Source organism: Strix uralensis, chromosome 1 (assembly GCF_047716275.1).
Source record: "Strix uralensis isolate ZFMK-TIS-50842 chromosome 1, bStrUra1, whole genome shotgun sequence".
Taxonomy (NCBI): Eukaryota; Metazoa; Chordata; class Aves; order Strigiformes; family Strigidae; genus Strix; species Strix uralensis.
In genome coordinates this window covers 17,555,166-17,576,937 of record NC_133972.1, presented here as the reverse complement: position 1 = coordinate 17,576,937, position 21,772 = coordinate 17,555,166, and the positions used below count along the sequence as shown (strand labels likewise).

The 21,772-nt window shown below is 35.2% G+C and overlaps 1 protein-coding gene across 50 annotated transcripts in view; it reads left to right on the top strand.

Annotated features, from left to right (window-relative positions):
* The window catches only part of CLASP2 (cytoplasmic linker associated protein 2), a 154,041-nt gene that overhangs the window by 102,853 nt on the left and 29,416 nt on the right, over window positions 1-21,772 (top strand). For 10 of the 50 annotated variants that reach the window (XM_074854052.1, XM_074854267.1, XM_074854602.1 and 7 more), the window contains 10 exons: window positions 53-70; window positions 2,027-2,128; window positions 2,263-2,289; window positions 7,297-7,467; window positions 8,456-8,563; window positions 14,087-14,149; window positions 14,852-14,958; window positions 17,769-17,792; window positions 18,258-18,502; window positions 19,107-19,170. In XM_074854052.1, coding sequence (XP_074710153.1) covers window positions 53-70; window positions 2,027-2,128; window positions 2,263-2,289; window positions 7,297-7,467; window positions 8,456-8,563; window positions 14,087-14,149; window positions 14,852-14,958; window positions 17,769-17,792; window positions 18,258-18,502; window positions 19,107-19,170 — 929 coding nt within the window. The remainder of the gene's footprint in view (window positions 1-52; window positions 71-2,026; window positions 2,129-2,262; window positions 2,290-7,296; window positions 7,468-8,455; window positions 8,564-14,086; window positions 14,150-14,851; window positions 14,959-17,768; window positions 17,793-18,257; window positions 18,503-19,106; window positions 19,171-21,772) is intronic. The other 40 variants (XM_074854864.1, XM_074854348.1, XM_074856888.1 and 37 more) reach the window with 17 other exon arrangements.

The following is a 21,772-nucleotide window of genomic DNA, read 5'->3' as shown; positions in this document are numbered from 1 at the left end:
GAGACACAGTATTGTTTGGAATATCATGTATTTTATTATTTTTTCTGTTTAGGAACAGCTTCTGAAGATGGTAAGAAAATATTTTGTTAGAATAGCTAATATTTTCAGCTTCATTTTCTCATGGATACGAATTAAGCTTTAAAAGTAGAATGTGGTCTTTATGGGGCTTTGTGGAGGTTCATAACTCCAGATAGCTTATGCATCTAATACTTGGTTGTCATGTAGTATTTTTTTAAATTCTTTTGCTTGTATTTTAATTCTCAAGTACTCGTCTGCAGTAGAAGTGTCATTGCTTAACATTTTTAGTGTGTAAATATAGGAGCTTTATTATTTTGCATTTGTTTTTTAAAGCAAATTTTGTCACAGAGTATTTCATCAAATGTGTTCATGCTCTGGGAAGCAGGTGCTACTATTACTCATCTATCGGAGACTTGGGAATTAATTTTCAATACGCTATTAACTTTTAAACCTGTCGTTAAGAGAATGGATGTAGAGACTCCAAGTGAGTTAACAGTCAATTTGCTTCACAAATACAGACTGGTTTTTTTACTTTGATAAAATCAAACCAGCTTCCAAGCGATAATTGAACATAGTTTTTGAAGTAGTGGCACTCTGTATTCCTAAGTTTTTGGGCCAAATTCTGAACGCAGTTACATGCCTTGCAGTCTCACAGCACTCAGTGGGAAAACATTGCCATTGCACGGGGATAACTAGTAGAGTTTGGACTAGTTAATCTAACCGTTCTTGCTATCATATTGTTTTCTGATAGTTTAGTGAATAACCTCCTTTATCCTGATTCTCTTCTTATAGACTCTCATCTATGGCTATTCCCTCTACTTGGATGAATAATATTAACTTGGTTGGTCTCCAAATTCTGCTGTGGAAAGCCTAAAGAGGCTAGAACTAAATAACAGTCTGTGTACCTAATTCTTCTGGGTCAAATACTGACTCTACATGTGAAGGAAATATTTTAATTACACTGTTTGTGGATTACTTGTTGAGCTAGATCCACCCTGTACAAGCTTTTTGGGTTTTGTTCTTGCAATTTATAAGAATTACAATTAGCATGATTTTTGTTTTTGTTTAATTTTTCTGTTGTTTGAGAGATTGTTTTAGGAAATGTAATCCACAACACTACTATGAATAATGTTTCAGTTACCTATAATTCATCCAACTGGGATCTTCCTTTCTTTTGCAATTTCATTGTATACTCTGGATGTTACGAGGAACGTAGCTAATAATGCAGAAAGTTTTAACCCAAAACCAGGATGGTTTGACATTCTAGAGAAGTTAATCTGATGGTTTAGTTGTAGATACTCAGTTTAATCTGTCTCTTCCTCAGTTCTTCTGTCTCTTGAGGAGAATAGTATTTCCTTCTATCATGTTGTCACTGAGAAGTAATTAAGTGTACTTAGTCTTTGCAAAATGCTGTAAAAGGCTTGGGAAATCCTCTAAAAGTCTATAGGCCTGTGGCCAGGAAAACAGTAGTGTCTTCAGGAATAGGAAAGCTACTATTTAGCTTTCTCAGAAGAGGAGTGAAGTTAGGAAGAAACCTCAGAACCCTATTCTAAAAATAGTCAACATAATTTTTATAGTTTTATGACAGCAAAAGTAACACTACAACTGCAAGTAATCATGAGAAGACTGTACCCAATACAGCAATATTAGCATATGTGTTGCCTAGTATATTTAATAAACTTCCTTTTTTTTTTTTTTTTAACATAATCAACCTATTTATGTAGGAAGCAAGAACAAGCTAGCTAGTTCAGGGTGTTTAAATGATAATGTGTAAATTGTTCTCTGAAATATATAGCATGAGAGGAGAAATATTTTGATTCCTCAACTAATTAAGTCTTTCAAGGTGTTCAAATTTCTACTAATTATCCCAAGCGAATTTTCACCAATTGAGTTACGTTATGGTTCAGTTTTATCTATGGAAACTTAAGAAAATATTAGTAAATGCTACTAATGCTTTGCTTTCTACATTAGTGTGAAAAACTGATTTAATGCCATTTTTCTTTTATAGGTCGTGTACGAACTAAGCTTTCAACACCTTCTGTTGGTATTGGAAATTCTAAAACAGATTCCAGAGGACGAAGTAGAACCAAAGTGGTGTCACAGTCTCAGCGTATGTATTTTCTGTTTGTCAGTTATACCTGATAAAGAGGCCAAATGCTTAAGCATATATTCATTGACCAATGGCTACAGTCAAAGTTAATTTTAAAAAAAAGCTACATACTGAGTTGTTGTTCTGTGCCTTAGGTTCATCATCGCCAGACAAAAATGAAGGTATTTTTTTCAGTGTTTTGGGTCAGTGGTATTTGCATGCTTTTCTAATTCATGTTGTTTTTCTCTGGACAAAACACTAGGTTAGGTCTTAGTTTGCCAATTAAATGAGACAATGTAACAGGAAATGAAATCTACCCTTAAATTCTGTCTTCAATTATAACTTCTCAACATTCTTTTCCCCCCCTTTCTGACCTCCCCAACACGAAACACCAGTAAACTTCTGTGTCAGTTACATATGACACATGGACAAGTAATACAGAAGACTGGGCAGACTGAGTGGTGTCCTCAGTGTTACCTGCAAAACCTAATTTTTTATTTTTCAAAAACTCTTTATTTTTCAGCCAGAAATACCTATTTTCATTTTAAGCTAGGCACTACTCTAGCTCTTGGGTATATACTTCTTTTTTTTCGTATTACAGCTGTTACCTTTACTTAACTGTTCGGAGTAAAAATACTGAACCCTAACTTTATAATCAGTTACTTAGCTTTTATTGAATTAAAGGGTTACAACAAGCAATTTACTGTATGTCAGCTAATCCACAGTAATTTTCTATGTGTGTTGAGAACCAAAGCAAATCAAAATTTCCAATCTAGCTGAGCTCTCTGTCATTAATTAGAAAGACCTGATTACCTCACATTTGCTGACACTGGCTGACCTACAGCAATTTGTTCACATATCTGATGTCCAACAGACATCTGACTAAGCTCTGTAGCGTTTTCAGATTCTCCTCTTTGATTAAGTGAAATGCAATTAAATTAGTCAAGGGAAGATAAATTGAGAATAACATTAAAATAAACTAACCAGTCCTATAGTTTGTCAGGTCTAATGTTATAAACCCAGTAAATTATACAGATTTTGAATTTTCCAGTACATTTATTTTGCTATCAGTAACTATATCCACTTTCTTTTAATAAACGCCCTTAATTTTGTGTTTAATGGGAGAAACATTTATTTTCATAGGAACGATAGCATTTATCATAAATAGAATGACTTTAGAGGTTAAAAAATCAGGTAGAAGTTTGGTTTGTTTTTTTTTTTCTGTTAGAGTACCTCCCATTCAGTTTTGCATTACTTCATCTTCCAACAAATAAATACAGTTGGATGAAACCTGATCCAATGCTTGCAAGTTTTGTGAAATAAAACTTTCAAAAAATCTGAACAAATAAATATAAAATAATAAAATCCAATAACAAGTTCTCTTAAGTTATTTTTTGCTTTGACAGTGCTCTATTCCCATAAGTCTTTGTGGGATGAGAGCTTGAAAATATTTATTTGCAAATAGTTATTTGCTATGACAAAGGCTGTGCAAAATTTGTTTTATGTTTTCAGTGTTAAGATGACCATATCATAAGCAAAGACTATTTGGATTAATGATTTTAAAGGGGGAGGGGAGGTAACAGTCCTGTCAAATCATTTTTTTCCTTTATGAAAAGCTGTAAGAAGTATCTGTAACACTCTTGTCATTAGTATTAGGAAAGTTCCAAAATAAGCTTTTTGAAAATACCTTCGTACTTTGAATAGGTGTGGTAGATTCTTAAAAAGTTAAGGTGTTTGATAAACTGTTTGGGGGAGGACTTAAATTTAGGTAGCAATATAAGACTCTTGTGATTATCATTGTTATATTAGTTAAACTGACTATATTTAGGGAAAGAAACTGAAGCTTTTTCAGTTTCTTTTTACTAATAATGACTTTTTTTTCCAAGAGAACTCATTTTTGCACAATATTAATGTCTAAAGTGATAAGTTGAATTGATGTTGAAATAACTAGATTTGTCTACATGGGATGAAGTGTGAAAATGAAATGCGTGAATGCATCTTTACAGCCTTTTATTACCACTTCTGTTCAGAACTGATGGCTTCAGATAGCTCATTATAACCTGTCAGTGGGGGAGAACAAGAATTCTGAGATGTTTTAAGGGCAAATACGAATGGACAGGCAAAGGAGAATTGTCAGGCACTGTATGCCAGCTATTTGAGTGATGCTTCTTGATGTGACTGAAAATTTTTACAGCATTGTGGGGAGTGAGATGCTTGATGTTTCCATACAGGGAATTGTTTCAGTTCCCCAGCTTATAGTGGGAAAATAGCTTCATATTAGATTTAAGCTTTTATTTTTTAAAAAAATACTGTAACACAGATCCTTTGTAAATTTAGGGTTACAACTATTTACCACTTTTGTTCAAAGATCATTTTGTGAAAGACTTGCAAATTTGAATGCTTTTACAAAAGATACTTTTGTAGGGTTTTAGAAGCCCTTTACTCTTCTGTTTTTATATTGTAACGTAAAATAAATGCGTATACAATCTAGAGCTCATTATTTTATTCTTATCTGTGGAAAAAAATTGTTCTATTTTTTTCCTCTCCATTCCTGTTTCGTTGTCAGGCAATTCAGCAAGGTGTGCTAAAATTACATTACAATCTTCATTCAGAGAAAAAGAATTAAATTTCTGAATGGAAGCAAATTCTTTTATACTTCAGATAAATTTTAAAGAGGAAAACCTGAAATTCTGTGCAAGTCTTTTCAGTTGTGCCATTGTGAGTTTATTTTTTTTGTCATCCACTGCACCTGCAGCTCAGTTCCTTTACTGTCTGTCTCAAAAAAAAAAATGTTTTGGCCTTGTGTGTAATTTTTGTTCAGCTGTTGAACTTCTTGAACCTTTTTGGCAATGTAATATTCTTTTAAATTAATATGAAGGCTACAGTTTCATGTTTAATTGAAATTTAATTCTTCAGTGTTATCCAGCTGTTGATTAGAAAGCTGAAGAATTGTAATTTGCTTGTGCAGCTTTGCTTCATCTGCTTTGTATATATATAGCATCTGAGTTAAGTTCTTCAACTGTGGAAGCTACTTAAAAGCACTGCTTTAGCATAACCCCCTTGTGGCTTTTTTTCCAGTGTGAAATGACTAAAGCTTTCTTATTTCCATTTGCCATCCATTTTTTAATCTGCTCTGCTCCCTCCCTCTTCATGGATTATAAACCCCTACCCTAAACCTGCCTTTACACTTGTTCAGGATCACAGTCTGCTAACCCCATTGGTGGTAAGAGTCTACAGAATTTGTGTATACATCATTGTTTGATCACCTGTTTGACATATCTCATTTAAGGGACCCTATTCAGCAGAAATTCTGGCTCACTTTTTTCCATATGCTGCACTTACCTAATTGGATGTAATCCTTATTTAGAAGGCAGTAGAGATGGGAGGATTTTTTCATTTTTGAATACTATTTTAGTAACCCTTCTATCATCATTCAGTTCGCTTAGATCTACTACTGCTGGTAGTACTGACAACAGTATGCCAATGCTGTTATTAGCATAATATTTTCAGGATATTAAGCTTCATTTAGTTGATGCTATAGTGGTACACTTTGCAGGTCAAACAACAGAAACATAAATAAAGTATTAGAATGAGAGTTGGCATTTCTTCTGTATATTCTGAGAAGGGTTCAGTTTTTCAGGGTTCTGACCTATTGAAGAAAATCTTCTAAAACTCTCCAGCACAGTGAAAACTTTTACCATATTTTCGTTGTTTTAAAGAGGTACAAAATACTGGGGGCTAGGAAGAATGCATAGTAATATCAGGTCTAAACTGAAATGCCCTGATATGAAGAAGCTGCCTAACCCTTAATTTTTGCAGACCACAGCAATTTTATAGATGTGCCTATTCTTTTTTTGCTATAGAAGTTATGATTATTTTTTCCAGGATGTGTAATATTTTATTTATCATTTCTGCTGAATAGGTTCATAGTTTGGAAAAGGGATTTTGCTAAATAATCATTTCAAGTTTGAATTCAAACAATGAATCTGAAAGTATATGCATGGTCCATTGTTCTAGTTTTCTCCCTTTCACCCAGCATATGTTTTATTTTGTTTGGGATTTTATTTCTTTTCCCATATGGTCAAGCTTTAACCAACTTGTATCTCTCTTAAATGTGCCTCATAAGAAGTAACCCATAAAACTCACTTGAGATGTTGCATGTTAAGTCTGTAGATCTGATAGCATAGCTGTGGTCATACAGTTACCTGATTATTTTTAGAAGATTATTGAAAGGTTTGTATCTGTATGTAATTAACTTTTGGTTGAAATTGTGTTTTGCTTTTTATTTGGTCAGACTTCTTGAATTCTACAGCTGGAAAATAGTTATATCAGCTGGGGGTATAAACGAGTTATAACTAGAGAAGAATGGATTCTTTATTAGGGCTTAGAACTTAAATTTTCTGTAACTGAAATATTGAAAGTAGGGATCAGTGACCAGTTTATGGTAGTGAGTCCAGTGTGTTGAAATGAACATTTATAGCACTTTGTAATGTACCATTTTGATTAATAAAAATATAAGATGCTTAAATATGCCGTGATCAATTTTTTAGCTTGTTTAAAGCTAATTGAAGATTTTCTTTGAATTTGTGGGGTAACCTCCACAGAAAGGAACATTAGTATTTTAATTGTCTTCAGTGACATTTAACTTCTCGGAGAGCAGTGCTTGAAGATTCCATGCTCTTGAAAGCAAGGGAGGGGAGTTTAAATGTTATGAAAATGATGTTATTTTATTATAACATTGGTTGCATTGAAAGAGCTGGGATAATTATGAAATCACTAGTTCAAAGTTGCTCCCTTTAGCTTTCTAGCAGTTCCTTTATTTTTATTTTCTTTTTTAATAGAAAATGTGGCTAGTGATACCATGTAGCTTAAAAAATGAACACACCAATGTTCCTGTTCGGGAGTGGAACTGTTGATGAAGACTAGAAATATTATTTATGGTTTCCTGAGCATATCTAGTACTGAATACCATGCCAAATGCTTCCTTGCATTGATAATTTTATCTACTTTGTATGTAGTGCTGTAAGAACTTGGACGAGGGTTTTCTATTTCACATTTTTACCTTGTAAGTTTTTCCAGATCATTTCAATCTACCACCACTTTCCTACTAACTTTAAGCATTTTTTTCTTTTTAACCGTGGTTGTTTACTTTCTATGCTGTTACTTACATTTATTCATTTTGCCTTCAGCTGGCAGTAGATCTGGGTCTCCTGGAAGAGTTTTGACAACCACCACACTTTCCACTGTGAACACAGGAGTTCAGAGAGTGTTAGTGAATCCTGCAACTGCACAAAAACGAAGCAAAATCCCACGAAGTCAGGGATGCAGTAGAGAAGCGAGTCCTTCTAGATTGTCAGTAGGTAAGAATCACTGAGTAACTCTTGGTTTCTTTATAGCCCTTCTTACTTTAAGTGCTGGATATCTACAGCTTGCATTTAGTTATAGGTGGATGATAAAATTAGAATACATATCAATAGAAATCTGAAACATGCCAGTTTTCTGAGGCTAGTCTTTGATATACAAGGCAGTTTTAAATTTAAGCTGAAACTTTAAATTTTTGCTGTCCGAATGCAGTAGTTGTTCTTTTCCTCACCTCCCTGCCTTCTGTCTTTCACTTTTCTTCACTTCTTATCCCCACCCCCAAAATACCCACATTCATTAAATGAAAGTGTGATACCATTTTGAAAAGATAATATTCTTCATTACTTTTGTGTCTTCTGTGTATGTGTGCGTGCATGTGTATACTTCTGTGATACAAAAATGAATGTCATACTTCTTAAGCCTCACGGTATAACCTGATTCTACTTTATTACAATATTAAATTAAATATAAATAAATAAACAATATTATTGAAAATAATACTGAAAAAATGGAAAATATCAGCTGATTTTAATGGCATTGCTGCTGTTCTTTGTTTTGTATTTTGATTTTTACCTTAGGTGTATTAACTTTATATTTTTCCTCTTTAGAAAGCTGTGGTTTTTTTCATTTGTGTTACTGTTGATTAGCTTGATCTTGAGCACAGATCAATACTCTGTTCGTATTTTCTGTTGCTTGTTTCTTCTCCATTCTTTTCAAGAGGTTTTCCAACCATTCTGTAAAGAGTGGTAAATCCCCATTTTTAGCTGTGTGAAGAAATAATTTCATTGAACTGGCTACACTTAGTGTAATCCAGCACAATCAAGAGAGTGTGTGGAAACAGTTGTGATTTACGACATAATCGTCAGTGTCTTTTCTTAGAAATACATCTTTGATCTTACTGAAAAACAGATTTTCATTAAAACTGCAACTTTTCTTATGTCTTCTCCCTTCTGTGCTGCTGTTTGTCTGTACCCTGAATCATACTAGCACGAGGCAGCCGCATTCCTCGGCCTAGTGTGAGTCAGGGCTGCAGTCGGGAGGCCAGCCGTGAAAGTAGCAGGGACACAAGCCCTGTCCGCTCTTTTCCACCCCTTGGTAAGTACTTGGAGCCCCTTGTTGTGCATGGCTGTCTTTGCCCTTCATTATTTGCACCTAACGCATCCATGCCTCCTTCATTTAGCTTGTAGCCAGCCACCGTTTTGTTTTCCCTTCCTTTGGCTCACTCACCACTTATTTCGATGCAGAATTGACCAATGTGTGAATGGGTTGCACACTTGAAAAGAAATGCTTTGCTAGTGTTAGTCTTGCTTTAATGCCAAGTCTGGAAAGGGGTGTAATATGCAGTGTCTAGATAATTTTTTTAAAAGGGCAGTTCTGCTTTTGGAAGGTCTTTTGGAATTATATGTTTCTCTTTTTATTACAGCACTCATTGCTTGGGTGCTTTTAGATAATCCATTTCTCACTGACCAGCCTAAAGCAAAGAATATAGTGTGGCTGTCATCCTCTGCCTTTCCCTGCATCAACAGCTAGCATCTGCTATTATTCAGAATTGCTCCCTAGTCAGTGAATCATTTTGGTGTATAAGAAGAAAATGCGCTTCATTTTATGTCTCCTTAGCTTTACTGTCATCACTATTTTTGTGAAAAAATAATACAAACTTTAACTTTTTGCTATTAAAGCGAGTAAATATGATGGTGCAAATAAGGGAAAAAGCTACTGAAGCAGAACTGTATTCTGAGGCTGCTTTCCATTTTCTAAAAATGAACAGGGCAAGTAGCGAAGTCTTTATGCAAGCAGGTGAACAAAGTACGGTTCTGAAGTTTACTTTTAATCTGTATAGAATGATAAATAATTGAAGTAGCAGCTGGAATTCTTCACAGGGAAGAAGAGGAATTGAAAATGTTTAACGTTCACACATGCATAGCTACGTTCAGTCCTCATTCCTAGAGCTGCTATAAGAAAAAGTTTGTTTTCACTTAGTCTTTCAGCTTATTGGCCTGGCACTCAAAAGATTTTCAAGCTGTTTGTTTCTGAAATGTCAATAAAGTGTAGGAACATTATCTTATAATTACTTTTATGTGTTGTTGATTAAGGATTAGGGAAACGTCTCATCTCTGTGTATCCTTGTCAAGGTTACTATGAAGTTGGTAGTAAATGTTGATAAAAGTCTTCTTACATATTGTGTGTTTTGGGGTTTTTTGATTGTTTGGTAGTACAAAACTGTCTCTGTAAGCTTGATGGGAAGCTGATCTTTTTTGGTGTTATCTTTGAGTTAGTCTTCAATATGAATCCTTCTTCTCTGTTTGTTCAAGTGTAGCTTACAGTTAAGGACTTTGTAATACTAGCTCATAAATATAGCCTGAAAATAGTAACTCTCTGTTTTGTGTCTCAAATTGAGGCACCTGACTGTACTCCTAATTAGCATTGGAAGTCGGTTGTGGTCTGTTAAGGCAGTATGCTTCCTGTCAGCTGTGGATTTATATTGGGAAGGTACAGATTAATTGAATGAAAGCTGTTTCAATAGCTAACACTAATTTGTCCAGATGCTATTTAATGGGGAAATAAAACTAAAAGTAGACATTATGTAGCATCCGTTAGGTAACTTGTATTTGTTACTAAAAGACAGCTGGAAGACTGTGTTGTAGTAAACACATTTCTTCTTTTCCTTTAAAAATTAGGGTTATTTTCCAGATCTTTTTGTGCTGCTGTTGCTACTTTACAGCTTGACTTCAACTGCATGCATGTGAGGTCTGATTTACGTTTTATATTTGGTCAAATGCTTGTTTTCTTAAGACATACCTGTTAAACTAATAGCATAAGATGGGTCATTGGGACAAATGCTACTCGAGGTTTTATTTTTATGGATGGAGTTTAATTTGTGTATTCAGATACCAAAATAAGTTCCTATACAAATACAATAGGTTGAATTGATAGCACAGAGAATGCAAGGTAGCACGTTTAGTGTTGTTAAAAAAAAAAAAAAAAAAGAAACAGCTATACCTGGAATGAATGAGGATTCCTGGGATTCCTTCTAGTATGACTTAGTTGCTGCGCCCAGCAAGATCATGGAGCGGATCCTCCTGAAAACCATACTAGGGCACACGATAAACAAGGAGGTGATTGGTGACAGCCAGCATGGCTTCACTAAGGGCAAATCATGCCTGACAGATTTGGTGGCTTTCTATGATGGGGTTACAGCGTTGGTGGACAAGGGAAGAGCAACTGACATCATCTACCTGGACTTGTGCAAACCATTTGATACCATCCCGCATGATGTCCTTGTCTCTAAATTGGAGAGACGTAGATTTGATGGATGGTCCACTTGCTGGATGAGGAATTGGCTGGGTGGTCACACTCGAAGAGTTTCAGTCAACAGCTCAATGTTTGAGTGGAGAGCAGGGACAAGTGGCGTTCCTCAGGGGTTGGTGTTGACATCAGCGCTGTTTAACATCTTTGTCGGAGACATGGATAGTGGGATTGAGTGCACCCTCAGCAAGTTTGCTGACGACACCAAGCTGTGTGGTGCAGTCAACACGCTGGAGGGAAGGGATGTGCCATCCAGAGGGACCTGGACAGGCTGGAGAGGTGGGCCTGTGCAAACCTCATGAAGTTCAACAAGACCAAGTGCAAGGTCCTGCACATGGGTCGGGGCAATCCCAAGCACAAATCCAGGCTGGGTGATGAGTGGATTGAGAGCAGCCCTGAGGAGAAGGACTTGGGGGTGTAAGTGAATGGTGAACTGACTGTGAGCCAGCAATGTGCTCTCGCAGCCCAGAAAGCCAATTGCATCCTGGGCTGCATCAAGAGAAGTGTGACCAGCAGGTTGAGGGAGGAGATTCTCCCCCTCTACTCTGCTCTCATGAGACCCTACCTGGAGTTCTGTGTTGAGCTCTGGGGCCCCCAACATCAGAAGGACGTGGACCTGCTGGAGTGGGTCCAGAGGAGGCCACAAAGATGATCGGCGGGCTGGAGCACCTCCCCTGTAAGGACAGGCTGAGAGAATTGGGGTTGTTCAGCCTGGAAAAGAGAAGGCTCCAGGGAGACCTTAGAGTGGCCTTCCAGTACTTAAAGGGGCCTAAAGAAAAGATGGGGAAGGACCCTTTATCAGGGAGTGAAGGGATAGGACAAGAGTTAATGGTTTTAAACTGAAAGAGGGTAGATTTAGATTAGGTATAAGGAAGACTTTTTTTACAATGAGGGTGGTGAGACACTGGCACAGGTTGCCCAGAGCAGCTGTGGCTGCCCCCTCCCTGGCAGTGTTCAAGGCCAGGTTGGACGGGGCTTTGAGCAACTTGGGCTAGTGGAAGGTGTCCCTGCCCATGGCAGGGGGGTTGGAACTAGGTGATCTTTAAGCTCCCTTGCAACCCAAACCATTCTGTGACTATGACTTATTTGAATGGTTTCGAATGTCATTCAGTGTTTTGTTGGAGCAGTTTTATCTTACAAGATGCTATTAAATCGTATAAAAAGCATTAAATTTAATGTTTTCAAGGGTACAAGTGGAGATAAAATAAGGCAAATTCAGTTCTGTGTTTGTAGCTAGAGACAGTTTTACATGGGGTTGGAGAGGGAAATGTAATGTGTATTGCATCTGATTCTAAACACAAAAATTTTTGCTTACAAATGCTAAGCCCTTTGGGGCATAAAAATGACCCAAATGCTACATAATTGTATCTCTGTATACATTGGTATGAAGTGTTATGTAATCTCACATCTCAGTATAAGATTATATATTGGGAAATAACAACCACTCTGAGAAGCAAGTGATTTGTAATTTATATGGAAGTGCTTATTTTTCTTTTACATACAGTTAGTATTAAATATCATACTAGTATAATTTCCATGTTTTAGCTAAGAAATTACATTATTTTGGTACCATTTAAAATCTTACTTTGATCCCTCTTAAAAAATGAAACAACAAAAGTAAATACTTGCACAGTTTCTGCAATTCGAGGGGTAGAAAGAATATTCTTGAAAATATTATTTGGAATGAGGTATGTTTGATCCAATATAGTGCTTCCTTTGACTATCTCAAAAACTTGTCCGGCATATTTCAGTTTATACGGGGGCAGGATCATCTTGAATTATATGCCTGAAGTTTTGCATTTTTAATCATACCTTTAATTTTCAGGACTTGTTGACGGAAGCAATAGAAAGGTTTATCCTGTTATAGCTTGTATTTAAAGCTCTGTCAGCCTTAATGCCTATGTTTTGACATCCTCTGTCCTGTCTCCTTTACCATGCTGAGACATACTTTCTGAAGAACCAAGTATTCCACAAAGCATTAGTTGCAAAATAAAATTCCTTAGCTAAACAACTTCATGCAGGTTTAATTTGAAATAAAATAAGTTGCTGTACCCTATATAAGGGGCAGAGAACTTTACATGGAAAGAAGACTATGTTGTTTCCGGGACCTTTACAGGACTTAGGATCATTTTGGAGTTCACTCAGGTTAAAAGAAGTGTGCTTCTCCAAATGTGATTTGGTCTGTGTCAGGGTAATTTGGTTCAAATCAGACTCTTAAACTGTCTATGTTAGAGTAAAGAATGACTTATTTGATTCCTGGTTTCTATTTTATGTATCCAAAAGGTCTAAAGTATTTGCATTTACAGTTATTTATTAAATCATAAGATTATATCAGATTTGTTTCACTGTGGATGGATGTTTGAATTCAAGTTAAAATTGTTGAAACCAGTTTCATTTATGTGGCTGTAAAATTCTAACTGAAGTAAACTGAAGATTAATTGTTTAAAAAAACACTGAATTTAAAATTACTTGGTTTAAGAAAGAAAATATTAGCAATAGTGAGTCAGCTTCTTTAGAATCTCTAAAAGACCGGTTTTATACAAGTGCAGTAATGAGGAGAGTACTCAGTTTTGCTTGAGAGTCCTTAAGGATCTTCGGTTCCCAGTTTTCATAACTTCAAAGAATCTTAATGAGCTATAGTAACTAACATAAATGTTTCAATTTCACATTTTACATATTTAAAGAAACAATACAAATGTGAAATATTAATTAAATTAAATTATTTTAAACTTTTCATTAAAATGGAATAATTTTAACTTTCATCTGCATAGTGGTGAGTTTTAACTGAGGTTGACTTATCTGCACTAGGCAAGAACTCAATGTACAAAGTGTCAGCTGCTAACGCAGTAAGTTCGTGTAGTAGTCACTTTTTGCAGGTGACGTTTGGTACGTGAGCTGTGGCTCTGACTTGAGCATGTATAATTGAGTTAACTCTACAACCGAAAACCAGTATCAGTGGAACTTCTTACATACTTCTGAGGATTCTCTGTGTGTGTGTGTTTGTGTGTGCATGTGTGTCTACGCATTTTTTCTTCTTTGAACTTAAACATACTTGCTTTTAATCTGATCTTAATCTTTTAAATTAAAAAAAATTATGCATGAAATGTCCAGTCTACATAAACCTATATAATTCTATATGATCATATTCTATATAATCAAAAAACTTCTTTGAAGCTTTTTCTTTCTGTGTAATACTCCGTTTCTTGTGCTAAAGCTGAATCTTTTTGATAAATATTCTCTTGTTCTAAGCAACTATTGCAGCACTTTGATTCTAGGGTAATAGATAGGGTTTATATGATCCTGTTATTGCAGCTTCCAGACATCACTCCAGATCCACTGGTGCCCTCTACACTCCTGATGTTTATGGGGCTACAGGTGAAGGATGAGTACACTTTGCTGTCATCTGTTCAGTCATCCTGGATTTTTTTTCCCCCACCCACTTGGTTATTCACATAGTTCAGTTTTAAAAAGCATTATTTATATTAATTTGAGTTTTGTGGTTTTAATAATCCAGATAGATGTGTTTATGTTGCTAGATATCGTCTCCACTCCCACCCTCCAATGTTAATTCCTTTTCTTCCTTAACAACAATCATTTTATTTTTACTTGCAGAAGAACTTTTTTCAGTTTTCCATTTTTCAGTATTTGTAGAGCATTCTTTATGCATGTAGTTTTCTAATCAGCACTCTCAATAGCCTTCCTATTGTATTTGCTTTCTTTTTAAATGAAAACAAAAACCCAAAATGAAGAAGATATTCATTTAAAAAAAAAAAAAAAAAAAGGAAAGGTTCTTTCAGTTAAAATCATTATTTTGTGGGGTTTTCCTTCCCTGTGATATTGGAATAAAATGCGTGTATATGACTCTAGGTTTTTTTACTTAATTTCTTACTTTTCACTGCACCACTAAAGACTTCAGAATGAAAATAACCCATGTTTTAGCTACTACGTAATTTATTAGAAAAGTTAAGCAAATGCTTTTCTTCTGCTTGGGTTTTTTTTAAGCGAGTGTGGTATTAATGTCCTATGTTGCTATTCTGACTGAATTCTTTATATTCATTTTTGCTGTTGTTATAACAGGTACCGGCTTTGGAATTAGTCAGTCCAGTAGATTGTCATCATCAGTTAGTGCTATGCGAGTTCTGAACACAGGTTCTGATGTGGAAGAGGCAGTAGCAGATGCTTTGGTAAGAATCTCGCACTTAACCTTGTGTAGAATACAGACTCTTAAAATGTTTGGTAGCTATACATGAAAGTATGCAAAAGAACTTGCCTTTCATTATTTTATTGGCTTCCAGGTGGGGAAAAAAGAAACCGAATTGCTAGAGCTGCAAAGTATTGGAATTTTTGTTCCCTACAGAAGTCTTAACTTTTGAGAAATGTACATTTTTCTGTGGCAGACAGGAAATAGTCTTGGACTGTTGTGGTGAAGTGGCCCAAGGAGCCACTTGAGCAGGTAGCAATAACCAGAAGTTTCCCACAACAGCCAGACAAACTTCTGGGTACGTTGAAGTCTTGTCAGAGCTGGGAATGATGACAGCTAAAGCACTCTGCTTGTCATAATGGGTTCCACTTAAAGTTGTTCTGTGTGACAACATGTGAGATTGACGCTAAAGAGATAAACTGATGGCTTGGCAGGCAGCATTTCATAAGTTTATTTTTTGTTTTGTTTTGTTGTCAAAATGTTACACTGAATTTAAAAATGGTTATGCCATTCTCTTTCTTAACCTTTACTGTTCTTTAAAAGAGTGGGTTTGGATTCTCTACCTCCCTGCCCCAGTTAGCCAAACTTGAAATCATCATGTATTTTGCTATTCTGTCATTTACATCAGCAAGTAGAAATCTTCAGTTAATTTAAAATACGCTATGAATTAGATATTTTTATCAGGTATTGTGTACTCTTTGCATATCATTAAATATTTGTAAGTACCTGCTATCAGAATGCTTTAAGGAATTTGTTATTTCTTTGTTTTAACAAAAAGATTATTTGGAACATAGAAAAAAACCTACAAATTAGAGTCTAAAACATTTAATTATAGCCAGATATGAGTGGATGGAGAGAAACAAAATTTCAAAGGAAAAAATCTGAGTAACTCCCTTATGTTCTTAGTCTGGAAGTTTGATTTCTTGGTTCATACTGTCGTCTTCACACATTAGTTTAAAATTTGTGTGCCTCCACTGGCATAGAGATCAGGACGACTGTGAAATCTTGCCTAAGAGGTCATGGTGAGATTGAGTGGTTTTTCCACTTTCTGATAAACTTGAAAAAGATTTTCAGCATTGATGGGGAATGCTAGTGAGTAAACTGAAAGTCTGGAATTTGGAGTAGGGAACATAGAAAATCAGTCCATGGAACATGAAAAGTTTCTGGCTGTAATTTGAAAGCCTGTGCTATAGGTTTATCCACACTGGTGCTACATGAAGAGTATCTAGTATTTTTAGCATATTCATAGCTTATTCAAATGGAGCTGGGCAAAGTATGCAGTAAGAATATAAATTGAGAAAAAACTCATGCTTCCAGTGACGGTGCTTGAGGCGTGAATGTGTCCTGCTTTGTTGAAGCAATAAAGTTTGTTCACAGAAACTGGTTTGTATTGCCTGGATCCAGAATAGCATGATGCTTCTAGAAACATTAGAGGAAAATTAGTTTATATATTTTAGCTAGAATCTGTCATTACAAAGAAGGATCAAGAGCAACGACATTTTAGTGTGGTAGTATTTGCGTGCCTGAGTGCCTGCCATGCTCTGAATGTACAGGTTGTCCTGTACAAATGGCTCCATTTAGATGGAAATCTAGTTATGAACACACTTCTTGTTTTATCATAGATTGCAGGCCGCCCCCCCCCCCCCCCCCCCCCCCCAGTGTTTTTAAAAAGTAAAATGTACAGTCCTGACAGATGCAATATAAAAATCAAAAATAGTCTGGATTTTATTACTATTTTTATGGTATGAAAAATACTCAGCCAGTTATAATACTGCTCAAGCCAAATGGGTATCAGTCTTCTGGCTAAGATCTGGTTTGAATGGAAGATGCATGAAATGCAGCAATATGGTGATCTTCATGTGTTTTTATACCGTTTACTTAAGCACAGTCCTTAGCATTTCAGGTTCGATTTCTTTTAAATTTTTTTTTAACTTATGGTGACCCTTATCAAAAATGCTCATGTCTTTGTGAGTTTTCCCTTCCTTTATTTTCTTACACATGTATGTGTGCTTGTTCCACTGACATTAAGCTTGCTTGTTACGTGATGTATTGACTAGTTTGTATTGCCATATTCTTTAAGTTACTCCACAGTCAAAAATGAGAACCCCATGCAAATGGCAGTGGTAATTAGGGGGAAAACAATCACTTATGTTACTGCTTCTTTCAGTATGTAGTGAAACTGAATTTTTAACTACTAGCTTCAACTCCAAAATTTGAATAGCAGTTACTTTGCAGAGGTGTGTGTTTTTCCTTTTAGGATAAATGGCATTTTTTTTTTCCTCTGACCTTTGGCATGTTGTGTTTTGTTTTGTTGGCTTGGTTTTAGGAGATTTGGAATTTTGCATTATGTAATTAATTTTTTTTGTAGGACGTTGACTGCTGTAGTAATTGTTGTAATGACAAAATTTAGATACTGAAATGAAGTTAAAGACAGAGATGGAGAAGTTGATGGGAAGATAAAGTTTAAATGAAGGTTTCATGCTTAGATAGCAATTGACTGCATGTGTTAAAGTCTTCACGCTCAAATATCAGTGCATAAGACACAAAGATTTTTACAGAGAAGTCTCTGTGACCAACCAGCGGATGATATGTAGCATTCCCCTGGAAATGGAAGCTTACCAAACTACTTCTTGGCGATGCATGATATGCTAATCAGATAAAGAGAGCTAAGAACAAAATTTACAGTAAGACTATGTGTTTTCCAGTGCAAGGTAGTTTAATAGTCACAATGCTGCTATGCCTTACCTTCCTGTTCTCAATTTCTGTTTCTTTTCAATAATTTACTGCTAACAGCTCTTAGGAGACATACGGACTAAGGTATAGAAACTATTTTTCTTCTTTGATAGTTTATATTTTGCTATTAACATGCTTGATACAAAGTAAGTTAAAATGACAAAATATGTGGGTTTAGACCTGATTCTTATATTCTGTAATATATATAAAGCTATTAAGTGAAATAACTAACTTTCAATATAGTCTTTATATCACTCTATCATGCAGTTTTATGGATTTTTATAAGTAAACCTTAAGTTGAATGTTTCATCAAACGTATGTCTTCTCTGCATTTATTTTGCTTTTATATTTGGAATATTATGCAAGCCACGCTTCTTTAAAATATTTTTATTAACTTGGTTTGACCTGCTGAACAGTTGGAGCCATTTGTCACTGCAGGGAATAGAGGTCACACCGATTATTTGAACTGTTGGTCTTTCTACTGATTACGGGTATGTTTAGTATCTCTTTGAAAATCAGTACTAACAATGGGGTGTTTCTGTACAATAGAAGAAGCCCGTGCGAAGAAGATACGAGTCCTATGGGATGTACTCAGATGATGATGCCAACAGTGACGCATCAAGTGCCTGTTCAGAAAGGTCCTATAGCTCTAGGAACGGAAGCATACCAACATATATGAGACAGACAGAAGATGTGGCTGAAGTCCTAAATCGCTGTGCCAGCTCCAACTGGTCAGAGAGAAAAGAAGGCCTTCTGGGCCTGCAAAACTTACTAAAGAACCAGAGAACTTTAAGGTAAGAAAACATGTTGATAGAAAAACATTTTATTTCAGAGTGGGAAAGGCAAGGGAAGTAGGAAAGGAGGCTTATGTTCTAAAGAATACAGAAACCTGGGGAGAGGGAAAATAGGGTGTGTGTCTGTGAGATTAAGGTGGGAGAAGGAATGAGGAATCTATTGTCACTTCTGGCCACTATAGTATAGGATCTATGTAAAAAGCTTAGTTTGAGATACAGAATTTAAAATCAATAGAATTCTTGCAGTACAAAAGATTTGTAAAGTGCTTGCATCTAGCATTGATGGAAGGCCTTCATTTTTAGTTACCTTATAATTTATATTTTGTTTCTATTTATTCTATTTATACCTTTTTCATTATCTGCTCTGTTAAAAGAGTTGGGAATGGTATAATACGTGAACTAGTTTAGAGACACTTCTAGGTTGTAAGTCGCATTTTAGACAACATCTATTACATTTTTATCCATGTCTTAAAACGCTTTTCTCTACTTCATTTACTAGATTATTTGATTCAATATTTACAGTTGATTTCACTGATTGCTATGCATTAGTGTACTGGTAGTACTAGCAGGGGAGTTGACTGATGTATTGTTGTCACTTTGACAGTCGTGTTGAGTTGAAAAGGTTGTGTGAAATCTTCACAAGAATGTTTGCTGATCCTCACAGTAAGGTATGTTTAGGTTTTTCTTACTTTCACTAAATGTTTGAAAACATTTATTAATAGAAAGCCAGTTGTAAAATATGTCAGTGATACTTGCACATGTAAAAACTTGACAAACTGTAAGCAGTTGATGGTATCAGATTTCAATCCATTTAATTAGCAATTTTGAGCAAGATAATTTTCCACCTTTTTGGCAGGATAATTGAAATAAAGTAAAAGTTAGTTTCATCTAAAATGCATTGAAGTAATTCAACAGTTTGTGCTCAAAATTTGTAAGTATTTTTAAGAAGTCATGTTTTTTACAGAGGCCACCTCAACACGTGTAATGGTTCTTTTAGTTAGAAACAAAAGGCTCTGGTGCAGTAATTTAAATTGTAAAGAAAGTGGTCTGACTAAATAATACGTGACAACTCTGAACTATACCAAATGTGTACGTACTTATTTTCCAGGGTATTTTGTATTACCATAGCTTATGATGTCTTCCTCAAATTTCATAGATAGGGCTGGCAGTCGAGGCTAATAATTTTTACGTTATTGTTGGTACTGAATAAGTGAGGTGGAGACTATACTTCAGTATGAAAGAATATGCGATGCTTTACTCACTTTTGCCTAGTTAAAGACTCAGTATGGGTGATATAACAAGGAGAATAATCCTTATGTTTTCTAAGACCATTAAAATCTTTTTGGCTGAGTTACTTTGCTTGATAGTATTATTACAATTTTTGTGGGAGGTGGGTTGCTAGTACAGCTTCACATGCAGTAATTTCCCATAGCAAAAGGACTGCAGGTAAGTAAGGAGCTGAATCAAGTTACAATGGTATCATGTGAAAAACATGTAACTTAATATTTTGTTTGAATTATAGGCTTGTTTGGAAGAAACTTATCTTTTATGTTGAGTATAACATGTCCCACTTTGTGTCCATATTTCAGAATTGATAAAATGGTAACCTAGAAAAATTCAGAGCAAAGTAGTTATTTTAGAAGTACTGGCTTTTCCCAGCAGAATTCTGAAAAACTACTTCAATTATGCAATACATTTTACATATTTTTAAGTCTTCCTTATTGCTGCAATGGAAAATTAAATTCAGAGTAATGAGAAGTCTTGACAGGTTGACTTAGTGTTCATCTGTCCTCCTTATTTTTCCTGCTGGAAAAAGTGACTTGGCTGCTATTTGTGACACCATGTATTTTGGAAGAAACTTGCATTGCACACAGCAGCATGATATTAAAGTTGCTCACATACTGCGGAAATCCAGAAGAAAAGACTAAAGTCAAGCAGTTCAAGAGAAACTGAAGAAGACATTCTGTAAAAAGAACAGTTAAGTCAGAGGAGAGGAAAGAAAATTCCATGTTGAAATACTACTGGTTTTTAAATGAAGTAATGACAAAATTGTGAATAGCAGTTTGCTTTAATTTTCCTTGTTCTTGTGTTAATTAATATTGCAGCTATGCATATATCAGAACTACCCTGGAGATTTTCTTCAGGGAAGGATAATGAATATGTTCCAAAATCTGGTTGTATGTGTCAGAAGAGCATTTTGTCTTTTCATTAAGCCTTTAGGAATGTTACATTTAATTATTCTGGTTGATAATTTTGTTTTGTTTACTGGACATTCTGACATAAAATAATGTTGTTTAATTTCAAAAATTCAACCTGTGTTACAGTACGTGTGGTACACCTGTTCCAGTCACTGAAACCTTGCCTGCTTTTTGGTGTTGGAAAACTATTAATAGTTATCAATACGTTATCAGGAGAATCCTTTAAGTATTAAGAGTTCGTGAGCTGTGAATTTTTTATCACACATATGGCTACACAAGTCTCATCTTAGACTCTTTTCAAATGTCTTTAGGAATTATACTGTCATCACTTCTGTGTGTTTGGGTTGTTTTTAAAGGTTTAATATGGGAGCTGGATGTAGGGGATTGCTTAGAAAAAGAGAGTAATATAATTTGGAGGAGAAAATGGGAGAATCATTTGAAGGACATGCCAAGTGCTTACTTTTAGAATATATTGGGTATCCCAATAAAATTACTAAATTTATCATAAAAGTTTTGAAGTACCTTTTTTGTTTTGTTTTGTTTTATATTCCATACAGGAACTTTGTATTGATGGCCACTAATTTGTGTGTTTTTATCTTTTTCCCTTTTTTGTTGTTTGTTTTGTTTTGTTTTTGTTTTTGTTTCGTTTTGCATGCTGTCCCCTGTGTTGGAACTCTCTTTAGAGAGTAAGTTGGTTCAATATTTGTTGGAAGCCTAACCTTACTTGCATGAATGTGCAATTAACCCTTTTTCTCTTTTTCTTCCCCAAAGAGTTCATGCAGTGTCAAGCCTTTTGCAATCATAAAATGCTATATACAATTATGTAAACTGTGTGGTAAAGTTTTGAGATGTGCTTTATCTACTAATTAACTGACATTGTTTGGTTCTGCATTCCTGCTTTATATTGTGGTGGTTGGCACATCTGAAATAATTCACTTTAAAGGTAGATCACTTATAATTGTTTTCATATCTGTTTATTTTTTCCACTAGAAAATTATTAAAAACTTCAGTGTTAGATGCTTGATTTCAGAATTTTAATTTACATCATAAAAATGGAAACTGCAAAAATCGC